This window comes from Mauremys reevesii, linkage group 8, assembly GCF_016161935.1.
Source record: "Mauremys reevesii isolate NIE-2019 linkage group 8, ASM1616193v1, whole genome shotgun sequence".
Classification (NCBI taxonomy): domain Eukaryota; kingdom Metazoa; phylum Chordata; order Testudines; family Geoemydidae; genus Mauremys; species Mauremys reevesii.
Window position 1 is genome coordinate 101,601,928 of NC_052630.1, and position 19,099 is coordinate 101,621,026.

The following is a 19,099-nucleotide window of genomic DNA, read 5'->3' on the forward strand; positions in this document are numbered from 1 at the left end:
CTCTGTACGTAGAGCAGTTACAGCACAGACAGTGGGAGTGCTCGTTTGCCTCTCACCGACCTAGAGGGACCACTTCTAGGAGTATGAAACCAGTTGAGTTTCCATAGCCCCTCTGCTGAGGCTGCCAATTTGCCCCAGTTGTGATGGTTTCGGCGAAGCTGACACCCATCCAACAGAAACAGGGGTAAGGCCCACTAACTCATGCCACTAAGCCACTTTGTGATGGTCACAGCTTTGCTGGGCTGGGTTTGATCGGGTTACCTGGAGATGAAAGGTTCCATAGACCAGTCCCAGTCCCCCAACCTTCCTGTCCTGTGAAATTTCCTGTTTAAAATCATTTTATTGTTAGTCCCAAACAACTGGAGCCAGTTCTAATGCCTCTGATTTCTAATTTTTCCAGATAGTGGTATGCAACAATCCACTTGAATGTTTACTAAGCACAAGCACACACACACACACACACACACACACACTCTGTGGTACTACTATTCATACCGGCCCAGTCACTGATTCCTTACTTACGGGCTCATTAATCCTCTTGCAGAAGATTGCCAGGATGAAGAGGGCGGTAATTGGTGGGGCCAGATAACTGGTTATGGACTGAATGTAGTCAAAGAGCTGGCCGCTGTTGGACATCTGAATGATGGGAATCCAGAGAATACTGATGACAATGAGGATGAGAACAAACACTCTGGAAAACCGGAGATTGGAACAAAGAGTATTAGCTCTGCATGTTTCAGAATCCACCTGGAAACACAATCCCCAGTCAAGAGACACGTCCTTGTGTTTTCAATGAATTCCAGGGAAAACCATTGTGCACCTTGAGTGAATTCCTCATCTGAAGTGAAATCTAGGACAGGCTTCTCCTTGCAACCAGGCAGGAAGTAAATTTCACTCTCCTAAGCTAACAACCCTTCGCTGAGATCTGGTCAGAGTGCTCAAATTAAGCTGTGTGGGGCCTTGTAAGGACCTGAATGGGGGACAGCCAAGGAGAATCCAGAGCGCTGCAAGAAGTGGTGCAGGTGGCTCTGTGCGTGGCAATCTCAGGGCTAGCTGAATCATGTTTTTAGTGGGAACTGCCGGAAGCACTGTCTCTTGGATGAGACAGAGACCCTGACAACTTGTGATCATTAAAATCCCACGGCCACCTTTTAGAAGAGTAGAAGTCTTTAATGCCGTCACCAAACTCCAACTAAGTCAATACTTCCTACTTAATAAAATTCCCACCGAAGTTTCAGTGGCATTCAATATCCTCCTCCATTTCTGCCTTGAGCCGGTGTGCTGTATTGCCGTGTACTATTGAACAACTGATGCTTTCACCCCTCTCTATCCTTCACCTAACTCACAGGGATGTTTTGAAGCTTACTTAATATGTGTGACCTCAGATAAAAGGCTCTACAGAAGTGCAGATTATTATTAACAGTGTTAGTGGGAAGGGAACTGTTTTACAGCCTTGGTGTAATGCAGTATTGGAGTCTGTCAATAGAGGGTGCCATGATTTCACTATGGACTCCGCTTAGGACAAGCGTCTATGACAAAGTTAGAGAACACAGAAGAAATAATCTCTCCAGGTCAGTGGCAAATTGAGCCTGTCTATGTAACTGAATCGACTCCAGTTAAAGTTAGGAAACATAACTCATCTCAGGTTTTACTTTTTTCATTAACATGCATGTTAATTTCACCCGTTTTTCCCCTCCCTCTAAAAGATACGCTCTAGTTCAAACAAGAATTGATTCAGGGCAGTTCTCTGAGATCAGATCAGATGAACACAGTGGTCCCTCCTGGCCTTGGAATCTATGAATCCTAGAGTCCAGATGGGACATTTTGGAGAGTTTAAGACCTGCCATCAAAATAACGACAACAAATAGTCTCAGCCGAAAATGCTCAGTGAAGCCATAAGGAAGTGAGAGGACCTGCCAACAATCATGAGCTCCTGCTCTGTGGCTTTCTTGCGGAGTCGCTGCCAGATATCTATGGCGAAGAGCGTGCTGCTGCTGTTGAAGATCGAGGTGAGGGAACTCATCAGGGCTGCCATCATCACAGCTATCATCAAACCCCGGAGTCCTGGGAAACCAACAGGAAAATTTGGTTCAGATCATTCGTCTTTTAGCTCTTGCATTGTGTGCTGCATATGAACGTAAACAGAGTCCAGAGAGCTCTTTGGATCTGCCGCTCTGGTCTGGGCCCATCTCGACTTTTTTAGAGCTAGTCAACATTTAAGGTCAAATTCTTCCCTCCTCCCCCAAAATGTCCTTGTTTCAAAATAAAAATTCTCCAGGAACATTTTTTTCTTTAGAATTTTACTGTTTCAATTAAAAAACGTGAAAACTAAAAACTTTGGCTGAAAAATTGGAAAATTTCCATAACATTTTTTGAAAAATATGTTGGGTTTTTTTGGTTTCTTTTGATATTTTGCCATAGCAAATACTTTTCCATTCAGAGCGGCTACTTCTATTTATCCATCTCTTTATCAAACACACACACGCTTGCCTGCTACATAATGGAAAGAAAACTTTGCTATCTTTTAATTTGTTTACCAATCCAACTGATAGTTGCAGGACATAAGTTCCTCATATGGATAGCTCCAAAGGCCACTCCATTCTGAGGACACAGCTGTTCAGTGCTAGTACAAGACCACACCCCTAAGAATACAGCTCTCTCACCTACAGGCATGAGTCCCATTACAAGCTTAGGATAGGCAATGTTAGAACAACCCACTTTAGCGCCGCAGACGGTTTCACAGACTTCCGGGTCCACACATCCCACTTCATCTGTAGCAGAGAGGAAAGATTAGAAACCGAACCAGCCAGCTTAAAACTCCTTTGTGGCATATCTACTCCAGCTATTGGAAACTGTCTTAAAGGAATTGATTCTTGATATCTTATATATGTAATATAAGGCAGCAAAACAGCAAGAACACAGTTTTCCAAGCTATCGCAATGGGAGCCAAAGAACATTTCGGGTCTGCAAATAAAGGTGGAGCCTCGTGATGACGCACTGCAAACTTGGTTCAGAGCAGATGGAACGCTTCACCCCTAGATGGGTCAGTAGCAGCTGGGAGTGAACCTGGGACCTCGGGTTCTAAACGCATGAGTCTTGACTGCCTATGCTAAAAGAGCCAGCGCTGTTAGCTAAGGCTGCAGCAGGCTCACCCAGCTCCCTCTGTGGCCCAGCCATCACTAGAGGGGGACAGAGGAAACAAGCACTGCAGCCCTGCTTGGCTCCCGCTGCACCTAGTGCATTCACAGCATATTCACAGCAATCTGATCCAAAGCAACAGTGAGACTCTGAGGACTCAGCTGGGTCTAACACAGCTCGCTCTGGGTGGTGGAGAGGAGAGGAGATCTTGCTTCTTTCCACAAGCAGAATCTCAGCCTGGCAGTTGCCTACCATGCAGAACCAGGGCCGGCTTTAGGCCGATTAGCCCAATTCCCCTGAATCGGTCCCTGTGCCTAAGAGAGCCCTGTGCCTTAGGCACCTTTTAAATTTTTTTGTTTACTTACCCGGCCGCAGTCCGGCTTTATGAAGGGAGGGGCCTGATTTGAATACCCGGCGGCAGCCCGGGGCTTCGGTGGCATTTCGGTGGCGGGGGCCCCACTCCGGGGGTCTTTGGTGGCATTTTGGCGGCGGGGGGTCTTTTGGTGCCATGGAAGACCCAGAGCGGACCCCCAGCTGCCAAAGCCCTGCTGAAGCCCCGGACCACCACCAGGTATTCAAATTGGGCCCCGCCCTTCATAAAGCCGGCTCTGTGCAGAACCCATGACAAAGCTGCGGGAAGAGGGGTGTCTCAGGTGAAATATTTTTACTATTACATCAACGTCATAACGGAACAAACCAGATTCCATGTCTGACTCAAAAGACCCACCCCTCACGTCTGTATGGGTCTGTCTACATTGCACTGTAAACTCAGGTCTGTCGGACCTGGGCTTGTGGACTCGGTGTTTCCAAGCCCATGCTAGAGCACCCACACTGCATTGTACACCTGGGCTTACCGTTGCTGGGTGTGCTGACACGTCCATAATGCACTATGCAGACCTTCTGGCTTGGGTTTGTGGCTTGGCCTGCTGCCACACTGCACAATGACAGGGCTAGGACCCAAGTCACAGCAGGATTTGGGCTCTGATCTACCCCCCTAGCAGGTTTATAGGACCCGGGTCTTGAGTACTTGCTGACTTGAGTCAGACAGATTTGTGTGTGGATGGAAGGGAAAGTTGGGCTCAAACCTGAGTCAGAGCCTGGGCTTAGGGTGCAGTCTAAACATACCCTATGTCTCCATGTTTCTCTCTAGCCTACTCCCTTTTGTCGCCTATTAGATACATGCAGTGTCCACAAGATGATATTCTGACACCTGTCCCTTGCAACTGTCCCAATGGCTTCTGCCACAGATGTCCTAAAGCAGCACCCCAAACCTGGAAGTGGAGTCAGGGGCTGGGAAGCTCCATCTGAATTGCCAGTAGCTCTGTATGGAGATAAACCCTGGGGCGAGACTGCTGAGCTCTGGCAGGTCTGCACTGAAGCAAGGAAATTGTATTCACAATCCATGAACAGTCCAACTGTACGGAACAACAGCTTACCTGGGTAAAGAGCTCTGCTGATCATACCAGGCATGACAATGAAAAACATAGAAAGCATTTTCAAATAACCCGCCAGCACCGATCCACCCTTGGCATGGGAGAGGTTCTTGGCAGAGAGAGACCTTTGGACTATAACCTGCAGTCAGTATAAAAATGGAAAGAGAAAACAGACTCATCATCTAATGCAGGATACTTTCATCTCAACGGATCCCATAGCACTGTGCAAGCCTATGATAAATTTCTCCTCTCTGAGCACTGCAGATCTCTGTTGCATGGGTCACTCTTGCTGACACCAGTGAGGGTCTGACTGCAGCGGGGAAATTTTCCCTTGCCCTTTACAGGCATCACTTCACCCGCCAGTGCAATGCAGCCACCTCTAGGGTGAAACGGAGCCGCTGCTCAACAATGCGCTCAGCACCATGAGACCAGAGCTCAGAGTAGGCAATGAAAAAGAACACGGCATTTTGTTAAAAATCCCCCACTGGATTGCGGTGAGCAGATCGGAATTTCCCACCTTTGAACACTGAGAGCCGGGTTGTCTCAAGAAGAGGCCCATTTCTCTGTGCTCTGAGCCCACCCTAGGGTTTTGTATTTGCTCAGTACATTTCACAGTAGGCTCCTAGTTGGTGACCAGATGAAGGGCTGCACGTTGGCGGTGATCTGCCGCTGTGCAATGCTTCGGGCTTCCACCACACCTTGTGTGCAGGAATTTAAAAAAAGTGGGTTATAGATGAGATTTAAGCGACTTGCACAGAGTCATGTGCCATATCATTGGCCGAGCCGGGAACAGAACACAGACCTCCTGGCTTTCGGAACGAGGCTTCAGAACTGCCTACCTCCCTAAAGAGACCCCACTTGCTCACCAGCCAGCTGTGCACATAGGGGAAAACATCACACCCTGCTGCTCCCCACCATCAAAACAAGCCCCCCAACCCCAATACTCAGAAGCATTGAACTGCAACAGGAGCTGTGGAAAGAATGAGCAGGTCTGGTCTATTCCAGTCAGCAGAGGCGGTGCCCCCACCCCGCAAAGACAGACAGATGGACACACACATTCATCATTTCACTGACTCTGCGAACAGTGCAGCAGCCTGGAAAGGAAGATCCTGGGATAAAAGGCGGAAGGGGAGAGAGAGAAAGAGAAAAGAGACTTTACCTGATCAGTGCACCAACACCAAGTAGCCAGCACAGAGAGGCCAAAGATAAGGCCAGGCCAAGGAATGTCCCCCGTGACAGGGTTCCTGAGCATGTGGAAGGCGTCAGCGCGTGGGAGGTGACAGGTGGTGTTTGGGACTATGACACTGGGTATCATGGTGCTGTATTTCTCTTTAAGTCCTTCAAACCAGCCGACTTTTTCAAACCCTGAGAAGGAAGCAGCCAGTGGTTTAGGTTTGATGCCCTGCTACAAGGTCATTCATCCATCTTATTCTCTCTCCTTCTTGTTTTTTCCCCCCTCCTCTCTTCCTTGCTGTCCTCTCACCTAGATTTTGGTGGCCCAGTTGGTGTGTGTGCTGGGGGTAGCAGGATTGCACCCAGAAATGCTGGGATGCTAATGGGATCTGTGTAATTCTGCACCCAGCAGTGTATTCTGGGTGAGACAGCACCAGCACCACAGAATTCCCTTAGCAGTGGCATCATTACCAGGGTTCTGGTTCATTACCATTACTGGGTTCTAGTGGCAAGAAAGTGCCACTAGAACCCAGAGTTGCTGATCAAAACCCTCTGGAAGAGCCTCGGCAGGAAAACATGAAACCACAAGAGACAGCATTTGGGTTACTGTTTGGCAGGCAGGCTTAGAGCAAAGTGCTAAGGGTCTGTTTTTGTTCCCAATGATTCCCTTGTAAATCCAGAGTAACTCCACTGGAGGAAAGCAGTAGAGGCGGCTGAAACTCAAAGGAGTTACGGGCAGAGCAGAGTTTGACTCTTAGGAGCTGATCCAGCAAGCTGCTCCGTCAACTCCCAAAGGGAGCAAAAGGCGTTCAGCACCTTGCACAACTAAAATAAGCACTTTGGAATAAACAAGGAAGAGGGGAACTAGCTTGGCTTATGGGGACAGATGCCAAATGTAGCTGTGAATCCTGTTATTAATATTAAATTACGGGCCTCTGTTGAAAGAGGGAAAAAATGCTCCAACTGCCCAACATCTCGAACCTTGTTTGACTCAGATTGTAGGTAACACAGTCCCTTGTTCCTCTTACCTATAAAGGCGAGAACCGAAGCCCCGAGTACCATGATCACAGTCTGCAGCACATCTGTGTACATCACAGCGGTTAAACCGCCTGTAGGGAGAACGGCAAACCACAGAGTAAGAGAGAGCCAAATGGGTGAGGTAATATCCACCCAACTTCTGTTGGTGGAAGGGACAAGCTTTCGAGCTTCTCAGAGCTCTTCCTCAGGTCTGGAGAAGGTAACCAGAGTGTCCAAGCTAAATACAAGGTGGGACAGATTGTTAAGCATAAAGGTTTCACACGTGCCATAGAAAACTGCTTAAAATGAAGTGGGCACTTCAGGATTAGCAGGCAGTAGGGTGTGTTACAAATTGTTGTAAAAAGCCATACAACTAGTCTCTCTGTTAAGTCCATGTTTAGTTAAAAATGGAACGCTACAAGACTATATACCAAAAACCCACAGATCCCCACGGTTACCTCCACAGATCCAGCAACCACCCCAGACAAGCCAATCAATCTGTTGTCTACAGCCAGGCACTCAGCTATCACAGAATTTGCTCTGAAGAGAAAATCCAGGATATACACCAAAACCTGCTTAAACCACCTTCTCTAAACAAGGACACTCTACCAGGGAAGTAGATTGCATTATGGAACGGGCCACTCAAAATGTCCTACCGCGTGTGTGAAACCCTTATGCTTAACTATCTGTCCCACCTAGTATTTTGCTCAGATGCTCCATTACTAGGGAGCCCGATCCGAAGCTCAAAGTCAATGGAATTCTTTCCATTAACTTCAATGAGCTTTGGACTGGGCCCAGAATGCAGAGAAGTAAAATGCATTGGGGGAAGCGAGTCTTTGCCAGACTCCAGATTCGTGTGCTGCTTTTAAGGCAGTATCATTACCAGCTATAGTGTAGACAGCTGTCACGGCTAGCAAGATCACGGTGGACAGGTAAAGGTTCCAGCCCAGGGAGACTTGGATGAAGAGCGCTCCAGAGAAAATATCTGTCTGGAATAAGAGCAAGGAGAATTTGAGTCTCTAGTGGGTTGCATTTATTAGCACGTCTCTGACATAAGCTCCAGCCCACCGGAAGGCTCAAAACCCATTAGATGGGCAACCAGAAGGGAGGATGCTATGAAAGCGAGGGAGTGGGAGACAGAGGGGAAAAGGACAAACACAATAGGATCAAAAAGGTGCACTGGGCTGTGGAGAGCATGGGGCCTGATTCGGTGTTGCACTGTGGCTCCATGTGCCAGGCCCCAGACACGCATAAATCCTCCCCATCAGGTTAATACCCCTAGCGTGGGGGTGGGGAGCTTCCAGGGTGAGATCAGGTAGGCCTGTCCCCCAGCAACTCTATATCCCTGCAGTAGCTTTCAGAAGCCATTACAGCACAGCTTAGAGCAGCCTGCCAGGGATGTAAGTGATTGGCACCTCATTCAGGCAGGGTCAGAACTCCCAGTGCTCTCAGCGGGAAAAGGCTCCTGACATTGGAAAGGGGAATGAGATGAATGCACAGACAAGAGCACGAGTCACTGGGAAACAAGGGAGGGTCCCAAGCACTGTGAGTGTTGTGAATGGTTAGTCCGAGCTCACTTTTCTAGTAGATGGGGTCATTGGCATCTGTTAAAGCAGAACATCTTGGTATCACTCTGGGCTTCGGATACTACATGGCCTAATGGTCAGAGTGATGGACTATCAGCTGGAAAGACCATGAGTGAGTGGCCAATGTCTTGTGCTTCCACCTGGCTATCTGAAAATGGACCCTAGCCAGCTCCTCACTGGTGCAGATCAGGGTTGCTCTAACAACTTCAATAACATTAGGCCTATTTATGCAGGTTGCAGATCTGACCTAGAGCTGCAGAAGCTCCCTGGGTTTTACTTTGTTGAGGGGGATAGTAAACGAGGCCAGACTGAAAAAAAAAAGCAGCATTAAAATTGAGGTGGATCCATTGTAAATACAGAAGGTGGCACATCACAAGTGGGGACGTTTCGTTCTGTATTAATCAACCCAAAAGAAATCTGTAAACCTGGGATGTAGAAAGATGCAGACACGGTCCATGGGAAAGCGAGACAGAATGGAGTGGTAAAGACAGTGTTCCTCTCTGCCCCCAAATCATCTCCCTAAAATCCCTAAAATTAGACCTCGTGATCTTTACAGCCCGGGGGGGGGCGGGCGGGGGGAGTGAAGAGCCTCTTGTACATAATGGAGTATGAGCTTTGTCCTCCCAGCAGGAAATATAAAGAGAACTGCATCCACACACTTTGACCCCATCACTCACTCAGCTCTCCGCTCTTCCTGGCAAGCCAGGAGGATTATGAAACTGAGCAGCAAAGTTATTAACCTACTTTCCAGCAGGAACTGCAGCGTGAAAAATCCCCCTCATAACCAAACCTCCTGCTGTCGAGCCAGCCATTAAATACGCACTCTGAAAACAAAGGTGTTACCTTAGAGAAAACACCTCTGAGGCCAATAAGCTAAACCAGACACACCTGTCAGACGCGTATGAATTAGCCTGAGAAGAGAGGTCGCTGAGAATAAGCAGTGAATACTAAGCACAGACCACTGAACCGAAATGCACTGAAAAATGCTGCTTCCCCAAGAGCCACCTTGTAGCTGTGCTGAGTCTTGAGTAGCCGTAGGCTCCCTCCCTCCCAATATCTGGTACCCTCCTGTGCCAGCAACTCCTCTCACAGAAGCTGACCAGAAGTCATCATGCCAGAAAGGCATTTGGGCCCAGATCCTCAAAGGTATTAAGGCTGCAAACTTCCACTGGTGGAAGGATCTGTGAGGATCCAGGCCTTAGTCACTACAGATGTGGGCTGGAAGTAAACTTCGGCCACGTCTACACTACCCGCCGGATCGGCGGGTAGTAATCGATCTATCGCGGATCGATTTATCGCGTCTCATCTAGACATGATAAATCAATCCCCGAATTGATGCCCGTACTCCACCTCGGCAGGAGGAGTAAGCGGAGTCGACGGGGGAGCCGTGGCAGTTGACTTGCCGCCGTGAGGACGGCCATGTAAGTCGAACTAAGATACTTTGACTTCAGCTATGTGGATAGCGTAGCTGAAGTTGCGTATCTTAGATTGATCTCCCCTCACCTCCCCAGTGTAGACCAGCCCTTAGAGATATTGGCTTAGAGACAAAAGACTGTAGTTCCCATTATCAAGTTGCAGTGGGGGAGACTTAGGCTGGATATTAGGAAAAACTTTTTCGCTAGGAGGGTGGTGAAGCACTGGAATGGGTTACCTAGAGAGGTGGTGGAATCTCCTTCCTTAGAGGTTTTTAAGGTCAGGCTTGACAAAGCCCTGGCTGGGATGATTTAGTTGGGGATTGGTCCTGCTTTGAGCAGGGGGTTGGACTAGATACCTCCTGAGGTCCCTTCCAACCCTGATATTCTATGATTTTATGATCAGTCCCTTGAACTAGTTAGTCCCCTGGGTAATGAATATCTCCTGTGCCTAAGACTTTGCACTATAATTCTCCCTCTGGGCGCACAGGTAACTCCCATTAATACACTGAGCAGATAATATGCTCCTTTCTTTGCAGCATTCAAATCATCAGAAGCTGACATTTCTTCATGTGCCATATAATGCTACTGGCTTGCAACTAACAATGCTTTAAGAACGCTGTGCTTTGCCTTAAGGTGGAATACATTTCCCATTCATCTTACAGATTGAAACAATAGAAGCAATTCGTGAAGGTGGAGGGACTAGAGATAACACTAGTTGTTTCCTTAAAATACAATTCTTAACATTAGAAATTTCAGTAAAGAAAATAATCATAGAAATGCTATTATGCTAAGATTATTTTTGCAAAGAATTTAATCAACACAAGATGCAATGGATCAGATCATCAGATGGTGTACATGGAAGTCAATGGAGCTAAGCCAATTTACACCAGCTGAAGATCTTGTCTGATACATGGAGAGGAGTAGGGGGAGGCAAGAGGGCATTTATGGTGCATAATGTGTTCCTTAATTATTTGTCACGTTACTGTAAGGTTCATAGAGTGATTACTCTGCGTCTGTCTACATTGTGTAGACACAATGTTGCTTTCCAATGGGATACATACTGATATCTTGGTGAATATATAGAGAATGAGGGACAGTACGGACATGTAGATTTGAATCCTCTGTCCTCCAAATCTCTTCTTTAGGTACTCGGGCATTGTGACAACTCCTGCAGCAATGTAAACAGGCACAAAAATCCAGCCGAGGGCCAGCAGCGCCCAGGTAGCCTGGCAATGGGGAGGAAGGAAAAGAAAAGGCCATAATTAAAAACATGCGATAGACTCTGCACAATGGAAATTCTCTGTACATGCCATGGACAGTATCAGACAGCATGGGAATATGGGATCTATAAAGCAGAGTATTGCTCTGCCATACAGACAGGAAAATCCTGGGACTTGGGGGTTATGGTTGGAAGACAAGGTGGAAGATGGGTGAATGAGAACAGGATGAACACTGCTATCAGTACCGTGACAAGCCTTTGGAGATCTCTCATCTCTCTCTTTTTTATAGGATGTCAGATCCTGTTCCACTTCCTTGCCTCTTTGGCAAAATTCCACTTCATTGCACTAGGTCTGTAAAAGGAGATGTAGTATTTGCTGACCTTTGGTACCAGCAGCATTGCCATTCGTGCCAAGGATCTAAGGCCCAGGAAGTTAGGAGCCTAAATACCTTTGAGGATCAGGGTCTAACTGACCTTCAGGCTCTTGGCTCCGGAGAAGCCTTCGAGCATCTCATGATTTTTGCAGGACAGTATGACTAGGTTAGCAGATGAGGGGATTGATCCTGCTTTGAGCAGGGGGTTGGACTAGATACCTCCTGAGGTCCCTTCCAACCCTGATATTCTATGATTCTATGAGGATGCTGAATGAACAGAATCTCTCTGCACAGCAGAAATAGAAGCAACAGGAAGACTCTGATGGACTTTTGGACAACTTCCTGTGTGATTGAACTGGATTTGCACCTGCACATGGTAAAACAAGAGGCAATGCAGATCCAGCATGAAATGGATCATTTCTTTTGCATGAAGTGTCTTTCGGGAGTTTAAAGTTCTCTCTCCCATCACACTCTGCTGCTCCAAAATCCAGCCCAGGCCAAAATGGAGATGTTAAAACTGATGGAGTCACATTTGCTCTCCGTGATCATAAAAATATATCAATATGTCTGATGGCGCACGGGCTGCATGTAGGCTCCATGTTCTGCTGAAAGGGCTTGTTAGTGCAAATTGGAATTGGCAATGGGACCCAAATCTCAACTCCCATAGGCACCTTGAAAATACCAGCTGCAGTGAAAATATATGCAAGAAAATTGAGCTTGGATGGATTCCTACTTGCCCCTTGGGGATAAATAGGCACCATTACCAGGCTCCACTCAAGGGAGGTCTTGGAATGGGACAGCAGAGATTTTGAGTTATCAGATGGATTGTATTGCAGGAAAACTAGCACCAGATTCACTTCTACCCAGTGCAGCTAGTAATGCCTCTTCAGTTGTACGTGCTACACCTAGTGTTCATGCTCTTAGAAGGGCCAGCGGCTAACCTCCAACTGATTTCAATAGGCCCCAGTTCACACCAAGTTATTGAACACAGAAACACACATTTTGGAACCTGAAATGTCATTACAGTGTTGCTGGCTCTTGTGGCTTTACGGTGAGTCTTGTGTGTAGGGTTGCCCACAGTCCCTTATTACAGGGGTTTGCAAACTTTTTCTTTCTGAGCCCCCCCCCTCCCCCCACCAAACATGCTATTAAAAGTCCACAGCTCACCTGTGCCACAACTGTTTTTCTGCATATACAAGCCGGGGCCAGTGTTCTGGGTTAGCAAGCAGGGCAATTGCCTGAGGCCCCACATCACAGGGGACCCCACGAAACTAAGATGCTCAGCCTTTGAGGAGCCCCGGACTTCAGCGGGGGCCCAGACTTCAGCCCTGTATCTTGGGGCTTTCACTTTCTGCCCTGGGCCCCAGTGAGTCTAATACCAGCCCTGCTTGGCAGCCCCCTAAAACCTGCTCATGCCCCCCCAGGGGGCTCTGGACCCCTGGTTGAGGACTACTACCTTATTACAAGGGATGTCCCTTATTTTTTCATCTCTGTACAAGATCGGGAGTTGCTGAGCGCTGCAAAAAGCAGGCATAAATACCCCTGGCAAATGTAGGCAAGTACTGTTTATTATTAATTAAAATAACAATAAATAATAATATCAGGAGGAAGGGTGGGAACGGGGTGCTAAGAACACTTATTTTGAAATACGTTGGCAACCCTACTTTTCCAAGATGTATTGTTTTCTCTACAGCCCCAGGTCCTGGAATCCTGTTACTATGTGAGAATCTCAACTTTCATTTTCTAAAAACACAGTTTCTAATCTTGATGGCTGCAGAGCACAGCCTAAAAATGTGACCTGAAGGTCCAGTAAGCAGCAGGTAAAGAAAAAGAACCACCACATGTACATATTTTAAATCTCATGATTTTCAAGACAATCTCGTGATTTTTAGGGGGCTTGATTCAGGAGTTGTGAGCACTGGGGGGGTTGACAATACTGTTAATAACAGAGTCATGGAACCCACACGCCGTCCCCTTGTAAACTGTAACCCCAGGGCAGCCTGGATTCTTACATTCCACTCAAAGCCCCCGACAGCGAGGCCCCCAGCTGCTCCTGTGCCTGCTAGACCGATGAACAAGCCGCTGCCCACATTGCTTGACATCAGGGAGGCTCCAATCTGAAACACAAGGCACAGAAAGAGAATGCAGAGAGCCATTGCAAGTAGTTTCTAAGCAACATAAAGCACTTCCCTATGGCCTGTCCTGCTGTCACGTCCGAGGCTGTTGTCTGGTGGATTTTTTTTTAAAAGGATACTGTGTTTTGACTTATTAAAGTAATCTAACCTATGTGAGTCTGCCCCCTGGTGCCAGCCCTCATCCGGTCAGTTTTCATTCAGTCATTGACTTCAGTGGGAGTTTTCCCTTTGACAGACACCGCTGCAGAGTTGTCTTCATGAATTCTGAGGAGCTCAGATACGCCAGTGAGAGATACCATAGCAGTTACATAGGAAAATAGATGGATACGCTCCGAGCACAGATTCAGGATGGGGCCTGTTTGAAACAAGCACTTGTTTCCTTTTAAATGTATGTATTGTAAACATGTAACTTACTGTGGAGCCTCTTTATGGCTTATTCTAATCTACGGGTATTCCATGAAGTGCAAAGACACAGCTTCAGCCTTAAACTCCAACGGGCTGGAGGGATGACATTATATGTAACCTCTCCACAGGTCCCCTCCATCTCCACCCTGTCCCTGCATGGGCCCCAAACCCACACAGAGGCCATTGCAGGGTCTAGGATGGGGGAAAGGAGGAGATGGCACCAAGGAGGTGGTTGAAGGAATGGCAGGGAGCCTCAACCAGAGTGTGCCCTCCATCTATGGGGCAGCTTAGGACCATCTGGGCCTTAGTTTTTCCTCAGGAAAACTCCAATTGACTTCTGACCAAGTAGGAATGGAGGTGAAATCCTGTCTACACCGAAGTGAATGGCAAAACTCCCACTGATTTCAATGGGGACAATTGCTCCCTGAGTAGTTATCATGCCAGTATTCCCTCTGGGGTAGCCAGGAAGTGAAGACATGCAAAAAGAAAAAAAGGACTTTTGCATTTATAACCTGAGCGAATCCAGTGCCTTTCTATAGGCAAATATTTACACTCCAAGCCTGGACCTTGAGCTGTTCAAGAAACACTTGCATGGAAAGAATGTTGCATGTATCTTAAAGAACGTGTGAGCCTGGGAAGGCTGCAGCCCATGCAGAAATGTGGGTTCAAACACATACGAATGGAAAACTGCTGCAGTCTGGAAAATGCTAACGCCTCGGGTTAATTTTAACACTGCCCCTAGTGTGGTCCAGTGATCTCTTAACTAGATGAAAGCAAGGTACACTGCTCTTCCCACAGGATAAAATACCTCTGGCTTTACGTATCACTCTCCTTTGGGACAAAGATTTGCCACACCTCTACACAGGCCAAATTCATCCCAGGTGGCCACTGACATCAATGGATATACACCAGGGATGCATCTAGACATGTGTTACCAATGCTTTGGCTTCCCTCCTACGGAAAGTTCGCTTTCCAACCACACCTTGTCTGAAGAGCAGATTCCTAATATGCCACTGCTGAGCTCTGAGCAAAGAGTAATGGAGTTTGACCTGCTTCTCACCTTCCGAGAAAGTGAAAATATTAATGTTGCATGAAGCTGGAAGCTGTGGTCAGAATTAACGCTGCTACCAGCCCTACTTCTCCATACAGTAAACTGCTGATTAAAAGGCTGACTGCGGTAATGTGAAATCATATCTTGAGTAAATATATTGACTCCCAAGAAATGTAAATACCTTCTCTAAGACACACATCCAACTGTATCGGACACAGATGTACGAAACGCAGAAGGTGTAGAGCACTGAGACAGTGGCCTTATTGTTTATTCTGGTAGTGCCTGTGTCCAACTCACAGGAAGGGGAGGGATAGCTTAGTGGTTTGAGCATTGGCCTGCTAAACCCCAGGTTGTGAGTTCAATCCTTGAGAGGGCCACTTAGAAATCTGGGGCAAAAATCAGTACTTGGTCCTGCTAGTGCAGGCAGGGGGCTGGACTCAATGACCTTTCAAGGTCCCTTCCAGTCCTAGGAGATAGGTACACCTCCAATTATTAAATTAAGACACAGATGCTCCCAGAAAAATAACCTTGAAGCAATGGAAATGGTTGTCTGTGGGTTCCACAGCCTGCCATGGGGAGGGTGCCCATTTGGCCCCTGTCACCACTGTATTTACTCTATGGCTTATCCCAGGGGTGGGCAAACATTTTGGCCCGAGGGCCATATCTGGGTATGGAAATTATATGGCGGGCCATAAATGCTCACGAAATTGGGGTTGGGTACAGCAGGGGGTGAGGGCTCTGGCTGGAGGTGCAGGCTCTGGGGGGGGCTGGGGATGAGGGATTTGGGGTACAGGAGGTGCTCCAGGCTGGGACTGATGAATTCAGGGCACAGGAGGGGGATCAGGGCTGGGGCAGGGGGTTGGGGGCATGGCAGGGGGTTGGGGGTGCAGGCTCTGGGCGGCGCTTATCTCAAGCAGCTCCAAGAAGCAGCAGCATGTCCCCCCTCCGGCTCCTATGCGGATGCACGGCCAGGCAGCTCTGTGCACTGCTCTGTCTGCAGGCGTGGCCCCCACAGCTCTGATTGGCTGTGTTGACCAGCCACTGGGAGTTGTACTTGGGGCGGGGGCAGTGTGTAGAGCCCCCTGGCTGCCTCTATGCGTAGGAGTCGGAGCGGGGACATGCTGTTGCTTCCGGGAGCAGCCCCCAACCCTGCTCCTGTCTGGAGTGGGGCAAACCTCAGACCCTGCTCCCCAGCGGGAACTCGAGGGCCAGATTAAATTGGCTGGAGGGGCGGATGTGGCCGGCGGGCTGTAGTTTGCTCATCCCTGGTTTATCCTCAGACCCCACTCCAGCTCCCATTAAAGTCAATGGAGGAAAAACTTCAGTGGGAGAGGGATCATGCCCTGTGTTACACACTAATGTAAAATCATGAGTAACTTCATCAAACTCAATGGAGATACACCAGGGAGCGGGGGAGGGAAATCAGTGATAGAGGAAAGGCAGCTTCAGTAGGCCTGACTGCGTTCACGGAGGGTGGTTTTTACACAGAGAGGACTCCAGACGTCAGAGGAGTTACTCCTGATTTATATTGGCGAAAGGGAACAAAAGCTATAGGCCAAAATCTTCAAATCTGGCTGCCTACCATCAGGCTCCTAAGGTCATATTTAGACATCTAAATAAATGAGACGTGACCATCAGGGTACCTGAAGCTCTCACCACAGTCACAGAATCATAGAATATCAGAGTTGGAAGGGACCTCAGTGAATGGGAACTTCAGGGCCTCTAAGGCTCTGAAAAAGGTCGGCCACGTTGATTTAAATGCCTTAATCTGGATTCAGGAGCCTCTCTTTGGGTTGTTTGCCATTTTTCTTCCACCTTCAGGCTGTTGGCTATGGGACAGAAATACTGTACACATATATGGGCTCTGTCAGATCAAGAGGGGAAATTAGTTCCAAAGTTGGGGGGTCATTAGTTGGAAATGCTGTTTGGTCAACCCTTTTGGTTAAATTGGAGGGGCTATTGGTGCCTCAGCTGCTGTGGTATCACATGAGAGGCCTGCCTTAGAGACCGTCTCTCATGACCAAACCCGTTAGGGTGTTATAGCTCGAAGCTGAAACTATGAAGTTGCCAGAATGTTGCCACCAAAACTGGAATTTAGCTGGGATGCTGGGATTAACCTCCCAACTCCTGCAAAGAGTGCCAGGCTACTTCAGTTATCACAAGTGGTCCGACGATGGCACCTTCAGCAGCAGAGCAGACCTCTTCCCATATTGCATCATATGTTTCCTCAGGCATCAATGCTAAAACAGTCATAACTGGACTCAAGCGGGGCTCAGCGCCTCTGAGAATCAAGCCCAAAGTATCTCAAGTTGGGCCCGGAAAACAGAAGCAGGCAAACTCAGAGGCTGCTTTTGACCTAAGCAACTTGCCAGATAGTGAATCAGTAGCAGAGCCAAGACTGGAAGCCAGCCACCAAAGCACCCAATCATGTGTTCTAACCACTCGGCCATATTCCCTCCTGGAGTAGCCCAGCCACCAGACGCAATGAAAAATAAGAAGAGTAGGGATCCTGGGAAAAGCCAGTTTCCTTTCAACATCTTTTAAACCTTCCATGCTCTAGTTACAGAAACACCCCCTATGCTTTTCCCTAAATGTCACCTGGGAGAAATTGGAGCACAAGGCACATTAAAGCAATAACAGCTGTTATATATATGTACACCTCTCCGACAGAAGAGGTTGAAAACTTAGCCTAGAGGATTTATGGGCACTGTGTATACAGAGAAAGAAGTTTTTGGTTGAAAACTGTATTCCTTTACCAGCGACTTACGGGAGAGAGATATGGCTGTATATTTTGCAATTGGAGGAGAAGGCTATTTATTCCTGTGACACCTTTATTCTTTTAAAACTTTTACATTATTTTTAGGTGTGACTTTCGCTCCCACGAAAGCGTGCCCTTTAAGAGCTTTATTCCTTTCGCATGAATCATTTTGAAGATTTATATTTTTGTGGTTTGGAGCCGAGTTTTAGTCCTCACACAGTCAATAGCGGAGACTTTCCCCCACCCAGGGAGGGTAGAGGCAAAGGGCTCTGCCATATGATTGTTTTCTTTGTCGTCTCTACGTGATTTTTACGGCATTGTGCAGACCTGAGTCATTTAATGCTCCCATGGCTGTTCTGCAGCTGTATGTGAAATGAGTTGGGAACAGGGGGAGGATCTAAATCCAGCTCCGAATGGGCAGGTGGGGCTGCATCATAGAAGCCACAGCACCAGGTAACCCATTGCCTCTGACCTGAGCAAAAAAGCTAAGAACTGAAAAGACCAGGGAGATTGAACTGTCTGTTTCCTCCAGGTAGGAGTCTCTGTAGCTCAGGGCTTAGGCTCCTGGGCAGAGCTGTGCGGGGAGGGTACTGCCTTGCTGTGCCTGTCCCCAGACCTTTCTATCAGGTACCTGGATTTGCTTGAAACCCAATTTTTAAGTAACAAGTGGAAGCATCAGACTCACTGGCAACCATGTCATGGACCGTCCAGCCAGGAAATACCCTCCAACTGTCCCCCGGCTTGCCCGTATGGATGACTGAAAAACAGGAAAAAAATTAAGTCCTTTCCCCCCACGGGTTCCTGTCCATCACACCGGCCCCGCTCTCCAGTCGTCCTGCCAGCAACATGCTGGGAGTCATCCCAGTTCTGCCCTCCCAGCTGCTGCTAGACTTGGCTAACTCCCCGTATCCAGGCCATCCAATGCTTTCTGGAGGATTCGATAAACCATTTTGCAGACGCTCAAGGTGCAGCGACAATAGTTAAAACAAGGAAATAAATGCACCGTGCTCCAGCAAGTCCAGTGGGGTGAAACCTCGGGCTGTAGCCCACCCATTCCTGGGACATCAGAGCACTCACCTTGTCAGAGACCCCAGACTGCGTACCACAGTGTGCACATGGGATTGCACTGGGGCAGCGAAGAGTTGCCCCATTCTAGGGGGAACTATGAGTGGAACAGAGCCTTAGGAGGACCAGTCCTTCCTGAGCTTCCCATTGCATGGGAGAAACACACAGCTTGCCCCCTGCATGTTCCCAGCCAGCGCTTCTGGCCAGTGAGAAGGGGAGCGTTTCTTGTTAGCTCATTAGTAACACTATGCTGAGCTAACAAGCCTCTCTGGTTTCTGATCCGGGGGCCTGGTTGTTACTTTGCAAGTCGGAAGGCCTCTCGGTTTGTCA

The 19,099-nt window shown here is 48.0% G+C and overlaps 1 protein-coding gene across 5 annotated transcripts in view; it reads right to left on the reverse strand.

Moving 5' to 3' along the window:
- The window catches only part of SLC5A9 (solute carrier family 5 member 9), a 147,048-nt gene that overhangs the window by 15,258 nt on the left and 112,691 nt on the right, over positions 1-19,099 (reverse strand). For all 5 annotated transcript variants that reach the window (XM_039486474.1, XM_039486475.1, XM_039486476.1 and 2 more), the window contains 10 exons: positions 18,390-18,461; positions 13,368-13,472; positions 10,824-10,988; positions 7,645-7,750; positions 6,773-6,853; positions 5,731-5,936; positions 4,575-4,710; positions 2,664-2,771; positions 1,914-2,064; positions 523-691 (listed from right to left, as the gene is read on the reverse strand). In XM_039486474.1, coding sequence (XP_039342408.1) covers positions 523-691; positions 1,914-2,064; positions 2,664-2,771; positions 4,575-4,710; positions 5,731-5,936; positions 6,773-6,853; positions 7,645-7,750; positions 10,824-10,988; positions 13,368-13,472; positions 18,390-18,461 — 1,299 coding nt within the window. The remainder of the gene's footprint in view (positions 1-522; positions 692-1,913; positions 2,065-2,663; positions 2,772-4,574; positions 4,711-5,730; positions 5,937-6,772; positions 6,854-7,644; positions 7,751-10,823; positions 10,989-13,367; positions 13,473-18,389; positions 18,462-19,099) is intronic.